The sequence below is a fragment of the Lepidochelys kempii genome, chromosome 22, assembly GCF_965140265.1.
Source record: "Lepidochelys kempii isolate rLepKem1 chromosome 22, rLepKem1.hap2, whole genome shotgun sequence".
NCBI lineage: Eukaryota > Metazoa > Chordata > Testudines > Cheloniidae > Lepidochelys > Lepidochelys kempii.
In genome coordinates this window covers 16,836,446-16,856,982 of record NC_133277.1, presented here as the reverse complement: position 1 = coordinate 16,856,982, position 20,537 = coordinate 16,836,446, and the positions used below count along the sequence as shown (strand labels likewise).

Sequence of the window (20,537 nt, the reverse complement as noted above, 5' to 3'; positions counted from 1 at the left end):
GGATTCAAGCGCTTCTATAATCACCCTCCTCCAGCCTTCCTGGTAGTTGCTGCTGTTGCTGAAGAAGAGACATTGGGCCTCAATATCTAAAGGAAAAGAAGCGAAAAAGCTAGACCTGTTTGGCAGGAAGCTTTACAGCTTAGGGTTGCAAACCAGCAGGCTCTGCTGGGCCAGCACGATTTCAGCCTGTGAAGTACCCTGAAGTTCAGAGACAAGTTTCCTGATGAGGCAAAAGCAGGAATTCGCTGCTATGGTGGAGGACGGCGAATTCGCTGCCAAGACCACTTTAATTCATAGAATATGGTGGACTCTGGCTCGAGCAACGGCTTCGACCATCACCCTGCACGTTCATCTTGGCTGCAGTCATCAGGTCTTCCCCCACAGGTACAACAAACCACTCAAGGCCTCATTTGAAGGCCTCACGTTCTTTTCCAATAAGACAGAGGAGAGGCTTCGTAGTCTTAAGGATTCAGGGGTGACTGTTAAGTCTCTGGGGACTTACACACTGGTGGGAATAAGAAAGCCGTTCCACTCAGAGCTTTCCCGATACCTTTATCCCTTCTTGCCATGTACCCAGAACCTGTCCACAAAAAGTAGAAGTTACAAGAGGTGACCACCTCGTCCTCGCTCTTCTGCAGCTGCCAGTTCTGGGCAGATTGGGTCTCCTGAACAATCATTTTGACCTGTTGGTTAAGAGCAGTGTACCACTCCCCACGGTGCCATCTTTCCCCACCCCAATCACCTCTCCCATTTCCTAAGTGTTTGGACTCTCATCAACATGGATCAGTGGGTTTTATGGACAGTGGAACTGTGATACACCCTTCAATTTGTTTCTGTACCCCATCCCTGTCACTCTTCGGGGACCACTTTGAGGAGAGCATACTACTTCAGGAGGTTGTCTCCCCTCCTCATGGAGCTCATGCAGGAAGTTCCATGCCCTTCAGAGAGAAGGGATTTTATTCCTTCCTAATCCCAAAGGCAAAGGGAGTATCAGGCCTATTTTAGCCCTAAAGCAGCGAAACAAGTTCCAAAAGACCACACAATTCTGGCTGGTTACTCTAGTGTCTATTATCCCTTCCTTAGATCGCAGGGACCGGTATACTGCTCTTGACTTAAAGGATGCTTATTTTCATGTGGCGACTCACCAGAGCCACAGAAAGCTTCTCTGATTCATGGTCAATGGATCCCACTACTGGTTCGCAGCAGCCCTTCGCGTATTCACAAAATGCATGGCTGCAGTAGCAGCACCCTGCAAAGGCCAGGAATCCGAGTATTCACCTACCTAGATGGCTGGCTAGTGAGAGGCTGGTCTAGGTCTCAGGTACTCTATAGTGTAGCCACTCTTCAGTCTGTTTTCAACACGCCAGGTTTCCTAATCAAGATGGAGAAATCTATCCTGACGCCTGTTCAAATGGGATTCATTGAGGCAGTCCTGGACTTGACAAAGGCCAGGGCTTTCCTGCTGGAGCAGAAGTTCCAATCAATGCAGGTCATTGCTCATGATCTGTCAGAATTGCCTCAAACTTCTAGGAGACACAGCGGTGTGCATTACGTGATGCAGTACGTCAGGCTATACCTCAGAGAACTGTAGGGTTGGTTAGCCCTGGTGTACGTGCTGGCCCATCGTCAGTAGACCTGGTCGTTCAAGTATCTGCTCAGATCTTGTCCTCCCTGTAGCGGGGGTAGAACCTGCGGGAGGTCATGAGGGAGTTTCCTTTTGCTCCTCCATAAGTCACTGACTCTACTCACTAGTTCTATCAACCTGAGAGCTGCTTACCTTCCAGGAGTTCAAAACTCTCTGGCATACTGCCTGAGCAGGTCATTTGCAGATCACCACGAGTGGTTTCTGAGCCCAGATGTGTCCAGGTCCATTTTCCTGCGGCAGGGAACTCCAAGTGGACCTGCTTACAACAAGAGCAAAGAAAGTCGTTGATTTTGTTCCTGAGCAGGTCACAGCCCAGGTTCACTGACCGATGCATTCCTCTGACCCTGGTCAGGAGGCCTGTTGTGTGCCTTCCCTCCAGTTCTGCTCTTGACCAAAGTCTTGTCCAAAGTCAAGAAAGATTCTGCTCACGTTATTCTAATAGCCCCAGTGTGGCCATGTCAGCGTTCACTCTTCTTCGAGTTGTGTCCCTATGGGTGCTCCACTGCAGGTGTATCTGCGTCCCTGAGTCTCTAATTGGAGATTTTAGGTAGCAGTGTCTGTTCGGCCCACACATGAGTCTCCCTCCCTGCTTGAGTCACCTACAGTGAAATGGACATGTGCAATTGCTCAAAGGGGAAAAAACCTTGTATTTACCTCTCTGTAACTGTTCTTCAAGATGTGTTGCACATGTCCATTCCACAACCGACCCTCCTTCCCCTCTTTATCAGAGCCTTTCTAGTGGGAAGGAACTGAAGGGGGGCCGGGGGCAACGTGGCCCTTTTTACCTGCATGCAGCGGTGGAAGGCACCGGAGGGCACTCCTGTTGCCCTGATAGGTACTGCTGAGGGAAAAATCTCTTGACACTGTCTGAGGTGCACGCGCGCACACAATGGAATGGACATGCACAACACATTTCAAAGAACAACAGTTATGGAAAGGTAGGTAACCTTTTTATCCAAGATATCCATAAATTGATAAAATGCTGTTTGTGTCAACATTGGCCAAGGATTTCAATTTGTATTGTAACTAGAAATAAAATTTTACATACACTCTCGTGTAATCTAAATAGAACTGTAATAAAGTGATACATCACACCATTTGACAGTTAACAATCAAGGTTTGGGAAGGGTTTTTGCATGCTGTTATGGATGAGTGATTTTGAACATTCACCTTCATGTTTCATGTGTTTTAAACAGTGTAGACTGAGGAATCTTTCTGACAGTCTATCAGTACTAAAGTAGACGATTGGAGAACTGCATTTACAAGCTAATCTATTCAAACCATCCAAAGGTGGCAAGTGACTGACTCACTTTTTTTTCCAGTAAATCCATCCTCAATTGTTAAGTGTATTGTTGTTGTCCCTTGAGGAATATAAAGAAAAACGAGTTTGTTTTTACTTGTAAGGCTTTACTCAGTTGCCAAATTCCGCAGAGGAACTGGACTATGGGGATCTCTCAGGTAAGGGCTAGTAATTAGGTAAAACACTGTTGTGTTCAATCTGTGGATACTGCTTCCACTTTGATTTCTGCATCTTGGCCATTTTGCATTGCATAGTTGCTGTTGTGTAGCCATTAATCAAATACAGAATCCTTGTTTTCTGCTTTTTTCCTCTCTCAATATTGGCATGCATTTACATATTAACATATTTCAGAGTGGGGGCAGGGAAATGTATGCAATACGATGTGATTCATATTTCAGGCTGTCGAACAGCTACTATAAGTTCAGTCGCTTGAAATAATGTTTTAATCCAAATTAGGGAATGGTTCAGTTGAAATTTTGTTACATTTGTAAAACACTCCTGGATGTTGGATTGTATGAATGTCTATAAAAATGCAGTTTGCACTAAATCTACCCTGCCTGCTACTTCATGTTATGCTGGGAAATTGTCATGACATGATTATCTCAAGTGGGGAGAGAAGGGTACAATTCTTTTATCACGTGCTATAATGTAAATTAATTAGATGCTTTGAACCTTTTTTTCACAGCAGACTGAGCAACTTGCAGAAGTAGGTTTTATTGCTGATACACAAATGCAGGCATTACGGTTACAAATTAAGAAACACACCTCTCTTCAGCGGGTGATTGCGGGGGTGGATGTAGTTGAAACAAAGACATAAACTGTGGTACATAGACGTATGTTAAATCACTTGGTCTCTCAGCCAGTCAGATGAGCGCCTTCTGAACATTCTAAATACTCTCATTTAGCACCTGTTGTCACTGCTTCACTTCTAATTGTTTGTTTTACTGACCCATTTTTATTTGTGCTGTGAGGTCTTGAGTGCACATCAACTGTGAGGCACCATGTGAGACTTTTAAACAGCCACGAAAGAAATGGGGCCATGTGGGTTCCCCTTCAGGGATCAGAATGGTGCGTGGTACACAAAATCATGGAGAAGTAGACCCACTTTAAGTCCTGCTTCCATTGTGGGACTCCTGGCTATTTTTGTGGGGGACTGGTTACAGAGTGCACGGGTACTTGGGAACAGCTCTGCCCAGAAGCATCTTCTTGATTTGATGCTTCTCCATTTTGTAGTAAAAAACAGTCCAATTTTATACCTTTTTTTATTCATAAAAGTTTTGTTTTATTCCCAGTAAACTTATTGGCGTCTTTTTGTGTGTGCCACTAGAGGTGTAAATTGGCCAGGAGGTTAGACATTTTGTAACTACTATGCGTTTTATCAGAATAAGACCTCCCGTGAGCTGTACCACAGCTGTAGAGCCCGGCGGTGCTGATAACGATACGGCAGGCCTGAGCCAGTCCTGATAGCTAAGAAGTACCAGGTGCTTGTGTTGTATCAATGTATGGAGGGGAAATGATTGTTTTGATTTGATAGTTAACTAAAAACAAAAAAATTATAACTGAATAACTTAGAGAGGAATTCCCTAGTCAAATGGCTGAAATTAATCTCTTCTATCACTCCTGTCACTGCTTTTTGAGTGGAGCTGCCTCTCAAATTCCTGACCACAGCACAAACTCTCAAACTGAGTGTAGCAGACTGTTAAGGAATGGATAGTACTGACTGGCATAGGGACAAGGTAATAATTTTGTTTAATTTTGCCATTATGCTTCCAATGCAGCCAATGACTCATTCTATCTAGAGGCATTGACAGGATAGCATATTTTCTGCTGATAGGTGTGTTTTTCTATGTGGAGCTTTAAAACGTAAGGCTAAATTTTCAAAAATCTTCACAAAATCCATTGCAAACACCTGCCCATACTAAGCAGGTGAGAAAGTGTCCTGTTTGCATGAACACATGCCCATTTGGTATGTTTTTGCAGATGTAAAACAGACCATGTGTTTTGAGAACTTGGTCTCTAGGTTATTAAAATTGTGTAGATTTTTTAAAAGCTGTTTTATAAGTTATGTGCATGTGTCGAGAGATGAACGCCACCAACTTTAGACGTCAACATAACTTAGAATTACAAAAGTGTCTCATACCCTTCCTTAGCTATAAACCAGAAAACACTAACCCCTTAAGCAAAAGTCTGAGGGTATGTCTACCTGCAAAAAAAACACCTGCATTTGACCAGGGTCAGCTGATTTGGGCTCCAGGGGCTCAGGCTGTGGGGCTGTAAAATTGCAGTGTAAATATTCAGGCTCAGCTTGGAGCCTGGGTTCTGGGATACTGCGAGAGGGAAGGGTCCCAGAGTTCAGGCTCCAGTCCAAAGGTCTACACTGCAATTTTATAGCCCTACAACCCCAACCCTGCAAGCCCAAGTCAGCAGGCACAGGCCTGCTGTGGGTGTTTTATTGCAATGTAGACATATCCTGAGTAGCCAGATGGGCTGTCTGTCATGCCCAGGTCAGTCAGCAAACTCAGGCTCTCCGACATATGGTAAAGGTAAGTTCCAGAGTTGAGAGCCACCTGCTGAAAATGCCCAGCCTCCAAACTTCCAGTTCTAAGGCCTATGAGTGAGTGTCCAGTTGATCTCCTGTCCTTTACATGTATGTCAAGAGCCCGGCATTTTGGTGGCTAGCCACCATTCAAGCACGTTGGGCTTCAAAAATGAATAGCACCACCTTGAATTGCACCCAGAGTTGAACAGGAAGCCCCTCCAGGCTGCAAATTATTGATGAGCTCTGGCATCATTAAATGCTAGTTCAGCAACAGGGTTTGCTCAGTATGCCATTCATTTCTGGTATTCATACCCTGACAAACAGTTCCCCAGGGGCTCTCCCAACTGTACAATTATATAATACATCTATTTCCCTGCATCTCGGTAGGTAGTTTCCAGTGGCCTGTATGACTTTTGCTGCTTGAGCTACATCTGTCCCTATGAGTCTCAAACATTTGCTCTGTAACATAACAAGACCCTATTGGTGTGAAATAATTTGTTTTATGCTCACAGGAACTCATGTGAAATTATTCCCTCATCAACCCCTCCTTGGTACCATAATATCAGGGATATCATAGCTATAGTCTTGTCAATCACTGAGCTGTCACAAGTGCCAAGATTTTTTTTGCTTATGATTGTAATCCAGTTACATTAATTCAGTAAATTGTATTTTCCCTCCCCACAGATGCATTATGGTCATCTTTTTTTTTTCTCAACAGTGTTGATACACATCTTGTAAAACACTGAACAATCAAGGAACAACCATGTAGCCTCTGCATCTGGTTTGATTAGCTAATCAAAACCTGATTAGCATCTTTGTTCAAGGGGGATGCTGATTAATCAATTACTATTGATTGTAAGTGTGGCTTCATTCTCTAGCAGAGAGATGTCTGAAGAAACAGCCAATAAACATTGAGCAGCTGTCATAGTGATTAAATTTATTAAAACAAGATACATTATTTTTTATGAAGCTGTCTTGAAATGGGTCACCGCAGAGGAGCTTTATTGATTGAAGGATGAACTCCTTGAATTTCTATAGTTTAAGTTAGAGACCAAATTCAATTATAATACAAGACAAACAGGTTAACACCAGTCTTAAACAGTCCATCAATAAATTAGAGTAGGTGTAGCACACTTAATGCTAAACTGTTGTCATGAATAATAAGATCATCCATTCCTACTGCATCCGGGTAGTAATTCCAATCCTTCCCTATTATGGATGAACATGACACATTTCTCCAAAATAATGACAGGCACAAAAAAACCCAAACCCTATTGCTGCTTCAACTAATACCGTTTTCATAGGCGGCTTGATAAAACTCACCACAAAGCATGTTTACCAACCAAAATACTTCTTTCAATAGAGAATGTAGTTTGAAAATGTTCATGGTCACTCTTTTCTTGTTTAGCCTCCTATTATTAGTAGAGATGGACTGGCTTTTTTTATTACGTTATGCCTTTTAGACAGTGGGTGACGTCTTCAAAAGTGCCTAAGTAATTTAGCGGCCAAAGTCCCATTTTCAAATGTGATTTAGGTTCAGAGCCTAAATCTCATTGAAAGTCAATGGGCTCCTAAGTCACTTTTGAAAATGGGACTTTGTCTCCTAAGTCACTTATGCACCTTTGAAAATGGTATTTCATTAACTTTACTTTTCAAAAGTAAGATATTTATTGGGCTTACGGGTTTTTTTTAAAAAACATCTCTTGTCTTCCCTTCCCCAGCACAATCCATGTATTGCAAAACCATGAGTAGTATGGTAGCTACGAACAGACTTAAAAAATTGTCCCACATCACAGCTTAAAAATTAATTTCCCCTTAGAAATGGAAGCGCTGTTAAGGAATTTTTGTGGGAGTACAGCGGTAAATCTCAATTGCCGAAATTAACGGCCACGCTGCACATGCACGAAGAGATCTATCAATCTTCGGCTTTTACAGTACAAATGTGCACAGAAGAAACTTCAGAGCTGTCAGTTACCCCCTATTTCTCCCCCCAGAAAATGTTTTAAGACCTTGGTCTACATAGCAGAATATAAACCAGGAGAAATAGACATAGCAGCTACAGTAAATCATTGGAGTAAAACACTCTGTTCCCTGAACCAGAGGTGGGACAAACTATATCTCCTTAAGTGCTTTATTTATACTGTGCCCCAGGTGGTAGAAACAGAGCCTTAATGAGCCACAATGGTGAAGCGCATGTAAGTGCAGTAAGAACCACTATGAAGGTGCATTGTTAAAAACGTTCCTTGAGGCTAGTCTGGTCTGGTGATGTGGTGCTGGACATCAAGTTCAGAACCTAAAGTTTCTATGCACTCTGGGAGTTGGGAGTGTTGTGAATAAACCTTCCACATCCCTTAGTCACCCTGGGAGCTACTGTGAAGAACCTTAACTCATTGTGGGGGTAGCTGTTTTGTGGAAGGGGGAGGGGTTGATATAAACCCAGCTTCTCAGTTTTAAGTACCAGGTCTAAACTCCATCTAGGACTTGAACTTGGTCATCTAGGGCTTTCAGTTCTTGTGCAGATTTTTAAAATAAAACCTTCAGTTTGTCACTGTTTTTTAGTAGTTTTACAAGTTAGTTGCTTTTTTGTTTTTTGTTTTTTTTAACTTCTAAATCAGATATGACTGGGATTTTAAATTCGGGAAAGTGATGAGTCCATTGTCCTATCTTATCCAGCCTTTCTCAAGCTCAAAGGCTTGACTTCTCACCACTTGCAAAGAGAGTAAAAAGGAACTCAAAGGATCTGGACAAATATAAAATATTGCATCTAAAAATGGCCCAGTAAGTACAGAATCAAACAGAACCATTCACCAGCTAACTGGAAAAGATTTGCCACAATTTAGCCTAGAGCTTCAATCTTGCTCTAGCTGTTTTAGCCCACACTATCCGAATACTGCCACAAAAATCCACTCCCTTCTTTTCAGTCTCCAGTATTGTGGTTGTTTTCAAACAATTACTTCTCTGGAAGTCCAAAATACTATGTCAGCTTTGGAAACCTGGGGTTAATAAGTTGTTTGTTGTTAATTTATATATTTAAAGACTTACAGGATATTCAGGTTTTAAAAGCAGCTGTTAACTGCATTTGGTACTGTGAAAATGATGCTAGACAGAAATTTGTCTGGAATCAAGAGATGCATAAGCAGTTTTGCTGATCATTTTCAGAGTCCAACATGGTGCTTTCGATTGTTTTTTTTTTTTCTCCTAATTTATCCTCCCTCTCACAAAAGGTAAACATGAGGCCGCTATGGATTTTTCCTTAAGCCAGAAAAATAGGTAGGCAAAGTGAACTGAAATTCTACAGATTGCACACTGCCATGGGTTCACTATTCACTATTTTATTTAATCTATCCTCCCCAGAAATCTGGAAGTACATCGAATTGAGCTATGGTGTCGAATAGATGCTAATCAAAAGTACATTTCCTTGTTTCCTTAGGTTTACTGTTTATCAGATATGCTCATTTCAAGGAAAACTTCAGGTTTAATATACTGTCAAAGCACAGCTATTTCTTAATTTGTGGATAATGTAACAGTTGGTACATCCACCAATTAGAATAACTTCGTAACAGCTCCCAAAGTCTCCGATTCCCTGTACTTTTAAATGGGGGCAGAATGTTCATATCAGGCTGACCCCATTCCCCCCCCCCCCCCGGGTTGAGATGTTTGCTGTTGTATCAGCCCCCAATTCAGAGTCAGCAGCTCCATTTCCCCCCTCCATGGGGGCACTCCAACAGTGTTTAAAAATTCATTGTTTCAACCTATATTAAGTTGTTGTTATAGCCCTCTACGGTGGTGGTGAAACAAATCACTGCAGTTTTCCTTTAAGATGTTTTGACATATTAGAAAGCACTGTACTTAAAAGTTGGATGATTTCTTTTTCTTTTGCTACTGTGCAAAGTAGCTGCTGAACAGAGCAAAGTAGCTGCTGCTCAGAGAGAAACATGCAGCGTTTTATGTTCACCTGGTTCTTGCCTTCCTGCATTGCTTCCTCTCAACCAAACACACCCTTAAAAATGCTATTCACTGTAGAGACCAGCGTGCTCCAATGTATATTAACATCTTAATGGGAAAGCTGAGCATGTATACATTTCCTACTCTCTGACAAGAGGGAATTAAATGTCAGAAGGATTTGTTGCATCTGTAATTGAATTGGTGCTGAGCAAAGCAAATCTTAAGGAAGAATAGCTTATTAGGATTAGCAAACAATGTGGCATTTTGTCAGTTCCTGTCATCTAGCCTGTTCCCCCTTCGTAATAAAGTTGTTTGATTTTTTTTTTTATCATGGATAGGAAGCTACAGTGGGTGTTGTAAATTGGGGGCAGCATTTTTCAGCAGATGCCTTTTTTTAAGGTCAAATCTTTGTTCCTGCCACCAACTTGGGAAAGCTGCTGCTTCTGCCACTCCACCCTCCCCCTCAAAAATATCCCTTTCTTTCTAACAACGAACTGGTATTAATCATTGACTATTCCCTGTGTTAGGATAATGCCTTGCCATCCCCCCTGCTCGGAAGGGGCTTGACTCATTTTTTGTAACTATACCTGGTCTTCAGGGCTAGTAACTGAGCTGAAAACTCAGCATGCACGGACCCTGCAATCCAGGAAGGAGCTCTACCAACTGGGAAAACGTTCGCGTGTGTGGATATAATGTATAACGTAGGTCTGCTACTGTAGTAGTCTTGTGTGTTTGAGCTACAGGATGGGGTCCTTACTCCCTATATTTAAAACACCAAGTAAAAAAGAAGGTAAGTTCCCATCTCAGGTGCAAATTTTTGTTTGTTTATTTTTCACTTGGGTAATTTAATAGGAAAAATTAAATAGCCTGATCTGATGTCCTGTGGCACTTTGAAATAAAAGGAAAATAATTTGTTTCCAGTCATCCCTAAAAACAGAAAGGTTCATTTCAGGATCGGTTGGGTCAGATACCTCCAACTGATTCCCCAGTGATACCTGCCCCACTGAAAAGCCTCATTAGCGCTTCCTGCATTAGAAGTCAGAAACTCTGTTAGTGTTAAGTGTCCTGTATGTAGGATTGGGTAGGAGAGGTGATGCTTATCTTTCAGTGCTAGGTGGAGAGTGGTGGCTAAGGCATGAATATGGAGATGTGAGGAAAGAGGAAGAACGAAAAGGTGTGAAGAAATTAGTGACAACAGGGGAAGAGGAGGAGATGGCACCAGATGCCCTGGTGTATGGTGATGGGAAGCCAAATAAGTCCTTAAACACAGTCAGCCCCTGCCATTAGGTGGTAAGCTCCTCTTCTTGAGAATCCCATTCAAAACACTGATAAGCATTGGAAATAAAAGCAGAAAGGCTGATCCATCTCTCTGGAGGCAAGAAAGACTACATTTTTTCCATGACTCGTTCTTTCAGGAACTTTTTTTCTTCCTATCACTGAGACACTGACCCACTTGTGAGTGGGGCTGAGGGTGATTTCTGAAATGAATCCTTTACTTGATGCCTCTGTTCGGATCAACAGTGGCCTTACCTGCCAAGCGTAATCTTAAAGGTGCAGGAATTCATGGATGCCCACTGGCAGTTAGACTGCATCAGTTCTTCCATTTTTCATTTAAAAAAACTTAAATAATCCCCTGATTTTTCTTTCCCGATCGAAACAGCAAGTAGCCAAACTGCCCAGAGAGAGACTAGATGAAGCAGAGAGCAGATGCGGTGGTGGTTTTATTTTGTTCTGTGAAAATGGCTGCAGGCTGCTAAACATGAAATATGTACGCAAAAGGATGGAGCTTGATGGTTTAGAGCCTCTGCTCTCTGGAGGCAGAGTTTAAAACTTTATCTTAGGTCACAAATGCGATGAGTTATCAGGGAGTCAGCTGAGTCCCTATCTGTCAACTTTATGAAACAGCCACACCATTTGACATAACTGGTAGCCTCTGCTGAAGACCCAGGATATGAATAATAGGGCTGCAAGACAGGATTAGCATGTACTGGCAGAGCTTTGTGGGAGACTCAGTACAGACGTAACAGGGAGGTTCTGCAAGTCGGGAGTGAGGGGCATTGGCAGAGTCCCTGCAGAGGTGACTTACCTTTCCTCAGCTGAAGGCTGTTTGTGAAGATGGGAGAAGTGGGAGCAGGTGCATAAATACATCTGGTTGGATAATACTGTTTTAATTGGGTAATATGTACAGCATTTCTAGGGAATAAACATCCAGTGTATTAGCAGTCAGAGTAGGAGGGAAGTTCCTTTCGTTTGATGATCTAATACAAATATGAAGCCATTTTCCTCTAGGGCAAAAGTACACTGTTAACTGCCTCACAGATTTGTCTCTAGATGGTTTGCAAGCACTAGACATCCTCAGTGTGTTGAATTTAATTTTTAATTAACACGTAAACTTAGACTATTTAGCCATACACCCAATAAAATAAACTTGGAGCGTATACTTGGAAAATATTGTTTTCCATACAAATAATTAAGAAAAATAGCGCCTGTCCCAGTGGAAAAATCATATTTAATAAACTCTGCTGACCAAAAATGTTTGTCAAGCTGTGTTTGAAAGTCACTTCTCAGGGAAGCAGGGACACGACTAAAGACTCACTGCTCTTGACTTAATTACAGATTGAACAGAAACCACCATGGAGCTGTCAGGCCAGTGGTTTTGGCGCAGCACTTCAGTTTATATTTTATGGGCAGATCTCCAGCTGGGGTAAACCAATGTAGCTCTACTGTAATTGTTGCTAGGCCAATTTACACCATCTGAAGCTCTGGTCCTATATTTGTCGTCTTCTCCATCTGTGTTGGGTCAAGCAAAATGCATCTTAGCTCCAATTCTTGGGCTGTGCTCTCTCATGATACAGATCTGCTTTGATGTGCATACTTTGCCCTAACTGTTCCCAACATCAGCAAGAAATCCTTACTCTTAATTTGGGGAACGTCCCATCTCTCCAGCAGAGAGGATACAGCACTAGGAAATCATAACTTCTGATGTTACCAATCTGTAGAGTTAACTGATATAACTGCAATAAACAAACTAGGGAAGATAGATGAGTTAGTGTGGGATGTTATTTAATTGTGTGATCAGAGTGGGACTGGGAAGATACCTGTTGAATTGGTGTGCTTCTGCTGTAAGTAGCTGTGAAGCGTGCCTGTAGATTTTAGAACCAATAAAAATAATTGGTTACACTGATAAATACAGTGCAACCTGTTTTAAGTGACCACTGAGTGGATCAGCCAACTTCGGTTGCCTTGTGGAATTTTGTAAGACCTTAAATGGTTGTGCTGGATCATGAAATGAGATGATTTTAGAATGGTTGCCTAGAACACCGGTCAGGGATCCCCCATGGTTGTAGGTTCTATATAGACAAGTAATAGACAGTCCCTACCCTAGTATGTTTGCAGTCTAGGTGTCAAAGGTGACATGATGTTTGGGTGGGGCAGCTGTCAGTAATCATGGTCATTACACCTCTGGCCACAACAGCAAAGGCAGATGGATTTTTCTGATAAGGCATGTGTCTGCACCTTGAGTAATAGAGAATGCCCTTCCTAGGAGAAGTTTTTTCAGGGTATATTTTGCAGCCACTGGGAGCCATTTCCTGCCCTTAGTTATCAGGATCTGCACCTTTCTCTGAATTGCTTACCTTTGTACATGTATCTTCTGTATTGTAAATATCTTCTTCCTGTTTGTCTCCACCCAGCTATGAAAAATTGACTTGAGGGGAAAAACTGATTGGATCTGGAATCCTTGGCATGTCAAGATTAGTTAATTCTCCTCATTGAGAGATCAATATTTATGGTTTTTCAACTGAGTAAAATATTTCATTGGTTGCTTTCCTGTTAGGTTTTGTCCTTTTGGATACACTCTGTCATTATGTTAGCGATAATTTTTGCATTTCATTTTTCTAATCATGAAGTTGTAAGGAATAACCTATATGGGATATACCTGCCATTTGTAGGCACTGTGTTGTGAACACCGAGTCTTAACCCATATCACGCTTTTAAATTTCTCGAGCACATTCTAATCCTAGTTAAATGATTTGTATATATATCATGCCAGAGCTACCCTAGTAGTGAAAGCTTTCGGCTAACAGGAGAACATTTTTTGCCACACTTAGTTTAACGTATTAGATATGTTGCTGAAGGTGATTTTATTTAACATGGTTCTGTCTAATTGGCTGCTCTTCATTTTGTCCTTCAATGTGCACCTACTTTGACCTAATTAAACCTAGGCATTCCATAGTCTATGCAAATTCTACCCGTTTTGTTCTGTTACTTTTAAAAGGCAACTTGAAGAAACACTTTAAGATTTTTTTTTCTTTTTAATTTAAACTGTTTTAATTAAAATGCATTTTATGGAGCTCTCGGTTACGAGTTATTTACTTACATCCTTCAGTACTTAATCTTAGAACAGAATTGGAAATGTCGATAGAAAGTGTAAATCCTGAGCGCCTGCTGAAAACATTGTATCAGGTTTCAGCTCAAAAGAGCACCATTACCTTTAGCTGTCACGGATCTGTACACTTGATCGATAAACTTCAAATATTATTAGAGGTGGAGGCTTCAGAGATTTGCTCTGTTATTTGGAGAGAGACGGAGATAAATCTTTCTTAAAAATTGACTTGAATTTGCACTCTCAGTCTTCCTGGTGAAATGCATTTCTCTTAGGTGTCCGGGCAACTGCATGTGGGACAGATTTATAGGCCATGTGCTGCTTGTAGTGAAAGATTTAAATGGTAAATCCTTCACATATGACTTCACAAATCATGTAAAGTTAAAAGATTTTTACCGTTTCTGTTGCTGCTGTGCTTAAATTGTAAGGTACGGGTAGTAAATCATTTTAATAGAGGTGTCGTGCTTGACTCAATAAAAAAAAGAGACAATGGTTTAGCTTCCATTCCAAATGTTAATGTATTAATCAACGGGAGAATAATTGTTTTTTACTACATTATAAATCTCGGTTGCCATTAGAATTGCAGCAAGGGTTGATGTAGCTGCATTCTTAAATTAAAATTGTTTACACTGCTATACATTCATTTTACATGGCCATAGCTCATTCTGGGTTCATTTCAGAGTTGTTCCCCCGCCAAATAAGTCATTCCTCTCTAGGGGACTGGCATCCTAAGGGAGAAATGCTTATAAAAGAAAATTAATTGCATGGCGAGGTGTTAAATAAATAAAATAAAGCGGTTGGAGGCAATGTACAATTATTGCTTGCTATCTGTGTTTGAAGAGGGTTTTATGGTTTGCATTGAGAGTTCTGCTATTTGATGCATCATGGAATTTATTGAGCAAAAATGTATTTAATCACATAATCCTAGATTTCTTTTGAAATTAGGACTTGATCACTTATTCGCCATGCAAATAAAATTTTGGGGCATTAACATTCATATAAATAAATGCCTTGTTGAGATTTCTGTACAACTGATGTCACCATACTGGCACTTCCTGGCCTCCAATTGTTAGATCATCCCCTTTACCTGGGGCGGGGGAGGGAGAATTGAAGTTGGGGACTGAGGTGTGGCAGACCCTCACAAAAGATGCCGATGATTCCATGTCTCCCTTTCCTTCCCGATCTTGTTCCACATGCATTAGTGCTGACTCTGCTGCTGCATTGTGGAAAAATATCTTGAGCTGATCAGCCAGGCCTGTCTGCACCCTTGTGTGAACTGATCCATCTGGATCAGTGGTTCTCAACCTGTGGCCCAATCTGCATACAACTGCCCACATAACACACACACACAGCTGCATATGCGGCCTACAAGGGTAAATAGGTTGAGCACTGGTCTGGATAGTTCAGTGCTTTACCCCTCTCCTGTTAAAAGTAAAAGTGTAGCTTTTCCAACCCTGGGCACAACTGCAGCCAAACCTTCAAATCGCCCTGTAATAAGTCCCAAATTCCTATTCCTCTTCTGCTCTCGACAGATTCTCGAGCAGGTGATGAAGGGTCCATAAGGGCTGTGGACCATGCGGTGATCGGCGGGGTCGTGGCCGTGGTGGTGTTCGCAATGCTTTGCCTGCTCATCATTTTAGGGCGATACTTTGCAAGACACAAAGGTAAGCTGAGGCTTGAAACACAGCATTGGGAGGGCTTGGCGTGGTGGCAGCTGTAACAGTCTGATACAAGGCACTGTGTTTTGTTACACAGCAGGATAGAGAACAGAAAAAACAGCAGAGGGACTTGTATAGTGGAAGAGGATCCAGAAATACAGGATGGGAGGAAGCTAAAAGCAAGATGGGGGAGCCCAATAGACACAGAGAAGAAGGGAGAAAGCGCATCAGGATTGGGAGAGAAGAATAGATGAAAGATATGTCATCTGTAATGGAAGGGCATGACATGCTTAAGAATTTATCAATTTATTTTTGCGCACTCTTGTACTGGGAGGGGCTATATCATTCCAGACTCTTATATGGCATGAAGTAACTTAAAAATCATTCTGTTATTTATTCAGTCCACTCATAATAGCATGAGGGCCTTTTGGTCAACGTGGGAGGCTGATTATGTTCACTTGTTCTGTGTGCTCCTGGGACCTCCCGTGTACTTTGCTGAGCACTCTGCCAGTGTCACTGTTGAAGTTCCCACCCCCGGGGGTGGGAGGAGGGCGCTGGAGGCTCTGATTGCAATGACAAAATGGGTCATTTTAAAAGGGGTGGGGGGGAAGCGTGATTATTGGTAGTTCTCAATCTACCTGGTCATGGAGAGAGACTCACCCTGGGTCATTATATAATGTCCTACTATTTAACCAGTGATGTTCATTTTTTACTTGGTGTCCTTTTTATAATGCCTTCGACTGTCATTTTCAAAGCCGCCTTGCAGAATTTAGATGCACAATTCCCATTGAACTTAATGCACATCTAAATCCACGAGGCAGCATTGAAAAATCTCAAGCTTAATCTCTGAGGTCATTGTGCTGTCTCGCTGATTCATGCTATCACAGCTATTTATGCTTGAGTAACACCTCCAGAACCCCTAGATTCAGACTTCTCTCCTTCCTTCCGGTGGTTGTTCTTTCTCCCCTTCTCCTGGCTTCTTCACAGTAAAGCAAATGGCAGTGTTACAGCAATCTATGCAGAGACCATCAATGAGTCACAGAACCTCACTGCTTTATTTTCAGGTACATACTTCACTCATGAAGCCAAAGGAGCAGATGATGCAGCGGACGCAGACACAGCTATAATCAATGCAGAAGGAGGACAGAACAACTCTGAAGAAAAGAAAGAGTACTTCATCTAGATCAGCCTTGGTTTCAATGAGGTGTCCAACCGTGGACAGTTACTGGCCCAATTTAGATGACAGAGACAGTGATATTGGAAATTGCAACCAGCTTGTGTCTTTTTTGTTTTTGTTTGTTTTTGTTTTAAACGAATGGGTGGAGAGATGTCAGACTGGGAGGGTCCGGGCTTGGCTGTGTAAAAAATGTTATTTGTAAAGTATACTCTGCTGTTCGACACCTCAGTTTGGGTTTTATTTTTTGGCCAAGTCCAGCTTGGATTTAGTTTCGTTAAGTCATTTGCAGAAAATTCTGTGCCTTGTTTTATTTTTATTTTATTTTATTTGGGATGGGAGGAGCGGGTTGTGTGTGTGTGTGTGTGGTTTTTTTTTTTCTTGTTTTTTCCTCTTTCTGTTCTCTTTTGGAATTGCCTGCTGGAACCCCTTGGAATAGATTTGATTGTTTTTAGTGTGTTTCTTTTAACGCCACTATTTTTCTGTTCAAAATTCAGTCTCATCGGAGGAGAACCAGCACGCTTTAGATTTCGTAGTTTGCAGTTCAGTGTATCCATACTACATTCTTCTCTGTTGTCTTAAAGGCTTGGATGGAGAAGCTATGAAAACTGTTTGCGGCTGCCCGTGTTTCAAATGCTTTCTAGTGGTGGAGAGTAGAAAATAGGCTGTGACTCAGAAAATGCACTCCGTGGGCCACGGAGAGACATTACTGCACAGGGTTATCTGCAAGTGAGGTGTGTCACTGTGAGATTGAATCTGTCTTGAATTCTGTGTTTGTAGACTGCTCAGTAGTGGTACCCCCATGCTGTCTGGACAAGTTTGGGGCATGAAGGAATCCTCCTTGTTGTTGCCCTAAGCAGAACTGACAGATGAAGGCTGTTCATTTTATGCAAGTGGACAAATTTGAGTTGCCACAGGAGGGAAAGGGCGGGGGGGGGGAGGTAGTTCTGCTCTGATTATTTCTGTTCCAAACAATTCCATCAAGCTTTCCCAATCGGCCTTACTTCTGCCTAATTTGCTGGAAAGAGAAAAGTCCTCATGGTGTGCAAAGAGTTCTAAATGAGCAGATTTTATATTATTTCTCCTTCTTCTCTTTGTGCTAGTTAGGGAAGGCAGTGGGATCTGGCCTGCATGTACTGTATATTACAGATATTTGTCATGCTGAGAGATCCATCCAGAGACTGTGTGAAACTTTAATTCCTTAAGATTTGGTTTGACAAAGCAAGAGGGACAGAAGAAGGGTCGCTATTGTTTTCATGCTGGTGTGCCCTGTTTCTCAGTTCTGCAAAGGTCAGAGCAGGTGGAAATAGCAGCATGTAGGCTTTTTCAGTCACTTAATCAAAACTCAAATGTTGTATTTTTTTATCTCTTTACCTTTCATACACTAGGCCTTGGCCTCATTCCTCAGCCTTAAGAACCATCTGCCAACAAATTACTGATCCTTGCATGAATGCAGTCATGGTGCACAGTTACTAAAAATAAGTTACCTTGAAAATGTTTTAGATTTGAAGCCTCGGGAGAAACTGGATACGTGAAGTTGCCTTTTTTCTTTTCTTTTCTGATAAAGGAAATGTGGGGATTTGCATTAAAAATTGCAAGGAAAACAGATTATAAAATATTTAGGTGAAGAAAAAACCAATGTGAATTAGAATTGTGATGGACCTACAGATAACAGTCCACAATGAGAAGATAGCATTAAAAAATTATATATCTATACTGAACTGTTCAGTGAGTAATCTTGGAGTTTGAAAGATGAATTTTTATTATTGTTACATTATGTAGAAAACTTACACTGATTTATTTAAGGGGAAAAAATTCCATCTGTTACAACTTCTTGAGCTTTTAGGAAGCATTTTTTAAATTGTGGGTTTTGTTTTTTAACTTTTTGGCAGAACCACTGCAACACAAGAGCCTTTTGGGAATGGGTTGGCATGTAAAAGGGAAAAAAACCAAATCCATTCTTGAGCAGTATTTTGTCTTTTCCCCTCCCTCAGAATCTACAAAAGGAAAGTAAATTTTGTCAAGTGAAGCTCCCTTCTGAGCCTTCAGCACGAGCTGGGGCCATAGCCAAACCACAGCCAAGGGCAAGAAGCATTTAGCATTTTATTGGAAGGTTTTGGGGGGAGGCTTTTTTACACATTGATCACAGAATTGGCATTGTTGTTTTTTTTTTTTTATCAGCCCATCTTTCTGTTTTGAAAGTGTACAGTAGTGCGGTGTTACCAATGTAACTTTGACTTACAATGTTGACTTGTCTCAGGTTCATGTGTTTTGATTGGTGTTTTCCGTCTCAGGTAGATTGCAAAATTTTCGGCCCCACACATTGGAAGAGAACTAAACAAAACCCCAGGAAATTATGGATTTTAGTTGTATATTGGTTTATGTATTTTTTTTCTTCAGTATACAGTGCGCTGTTGAAATGTAGTGTTGAGTATTACTTTGTACAGGTTTAGCTCATAAGGGTTTTTTTAAGAGTGTAGAAAGAACAAACTTACTTTTCTTTGATGAAGGATGTGTAACTGATGGCAAATAAGCTTGTTCTTTACTCACCTGCCCTTTTTACTTTTTCCCTCTTAGGCCAGTTCTGTTTTAAGGTGTCCATGGACAATGTTACAGTGTAAGAAAATACATATCCATATGTTCCCATTCACATTTTGTATTGGTTCATGTATATCATTTTTACAAACAGAGAAGTACTATAAAATATCTGTCTTCTTAATAAAAAAAATTAATGTTACAAAACTCTTCTTTAATCTCACTTTGCACTCTTTACCTCCACAGCCATGGTGGCCAGTTGCAGTGAAGTCTATTCTTGGCTCACCTATGGTGAAATTCCAATTAAAAAAATTATTATGGGTTTCCCCCAAGATCTGTGGCCTCCTAGAAATAAATCTCCCTTCTTTAATCCTCCCTCCCCATCTTTTGACCTGTTTCTTTCTCCTTATTCTGACTTACAAGTGGTTGTTAGGCAGCCATCATAATCCAAGCCAACACTGTTCTTTGGCCAAGGCAGCAATGCTTGTTAGAGCCACAGCACCTTGGAATATTTAGGGAAACTAGACAACATGCCGAGTCAGCCAGAACATGCTGCTGTTGTGTGGATTTGTATTTTTAAGTCCCTTCTGTGATCACAGACCTACGTGTCTTGTATTATTTTGGACAGCTTGTGTAAAGATGCCTTCAATTTTCCTAATTAAACATCGTTTTTTATTAACTTGTCACTAACAATGGCCTGACATTTTTCCCTGTTTGACTACGATTATGATCTTTCAAAGGCATGTACTATGTCTGAGTTAGTCCCCTTTTATTTCTGACCCCATCTTGTGCAAAGTTGAAATATATAGTGATGAATAGATGTCACTCCTTTATTTCCAGTGTGTTTGTAGGAGATAGTACTACCTCTAGCCCTGTATTTGGGTCCGTCACACAAAGCCGGCATGAGTATTCTAAAGCACAAGGAAAATATCTCTCATTTTTGGATGTACCAAACCATGATGGTTGCTCCCGAAACAAGAGAATTGTTTTTAAAGTTTCTTCAGCTCTGAATTATTTCTGAACATGTGCTGTCAACATCGCTTTTTTTTTTTTAAAACTCTTCTGAAGGCTCCAGCCATTCTTTCCCCATATTGGCAGACGGATAAAATGAAGCCAGCTCCTTGGGGCAGGGAAGTTTAGTCTTCACTATTGTTTTGGCTGATGAGTTTCCCCAATATGTTGGTTAGGGCCCTAAGGGGACACACAGGCTCTAATTGGTGCCATCTTTCAATGCCTTCTGCAAGTTTGAAAAGAGAAATCTTGCTCTGGAGAAGAGATCATTTCCTTGGAGAGAGGTTTTCCTGATGCTTTCTTTCAGAATGCTGTATCCACAGCAGTGTTACTCAATTCCACAATT

The 20,537-nt window shown here is 41.4% G+C and overlaps 1 protein-coding gene across 6 annotated transcripts in view; it reads left to right on the top strand.

Moving 5' to 3' along the window:
- Window positions 1-19,867, top strand: part of CADM1 (cell adhesion molecule 1) — a 289,423-nt gene extending 269,556 nt beyond the window's left edge. For 3 of the 6 annotated variants that reach the window (XM_073320763.1, XM_073320762.1, XM_073320760.1), the window contains 2 exons: window positions 15,346-15,477; window positions 16,536-19,866. In XM_073320763.1, coding sequence (XP_073176864.1) covers window positions 15,346-15,477; window positions 16,536-16,654 — 251 coding nt within the window. In that variant the 3' untranslated portion in view covers window positions 16,655-19,866. Of the gene's footprint in view, window positions 1-3,049; window positions 3,104-15,345; window positions 15,478-16,535 lie in introns of all 6 variants that reach the window. The other 3 variants (XM_073320759.1, XM_073320757.1, XM_073320758.1) reach the window with 2 other exon arrangements.
- The last annotated feature ends 670 nt before the right edge of the window (window positions 19,868-20,537 follow it).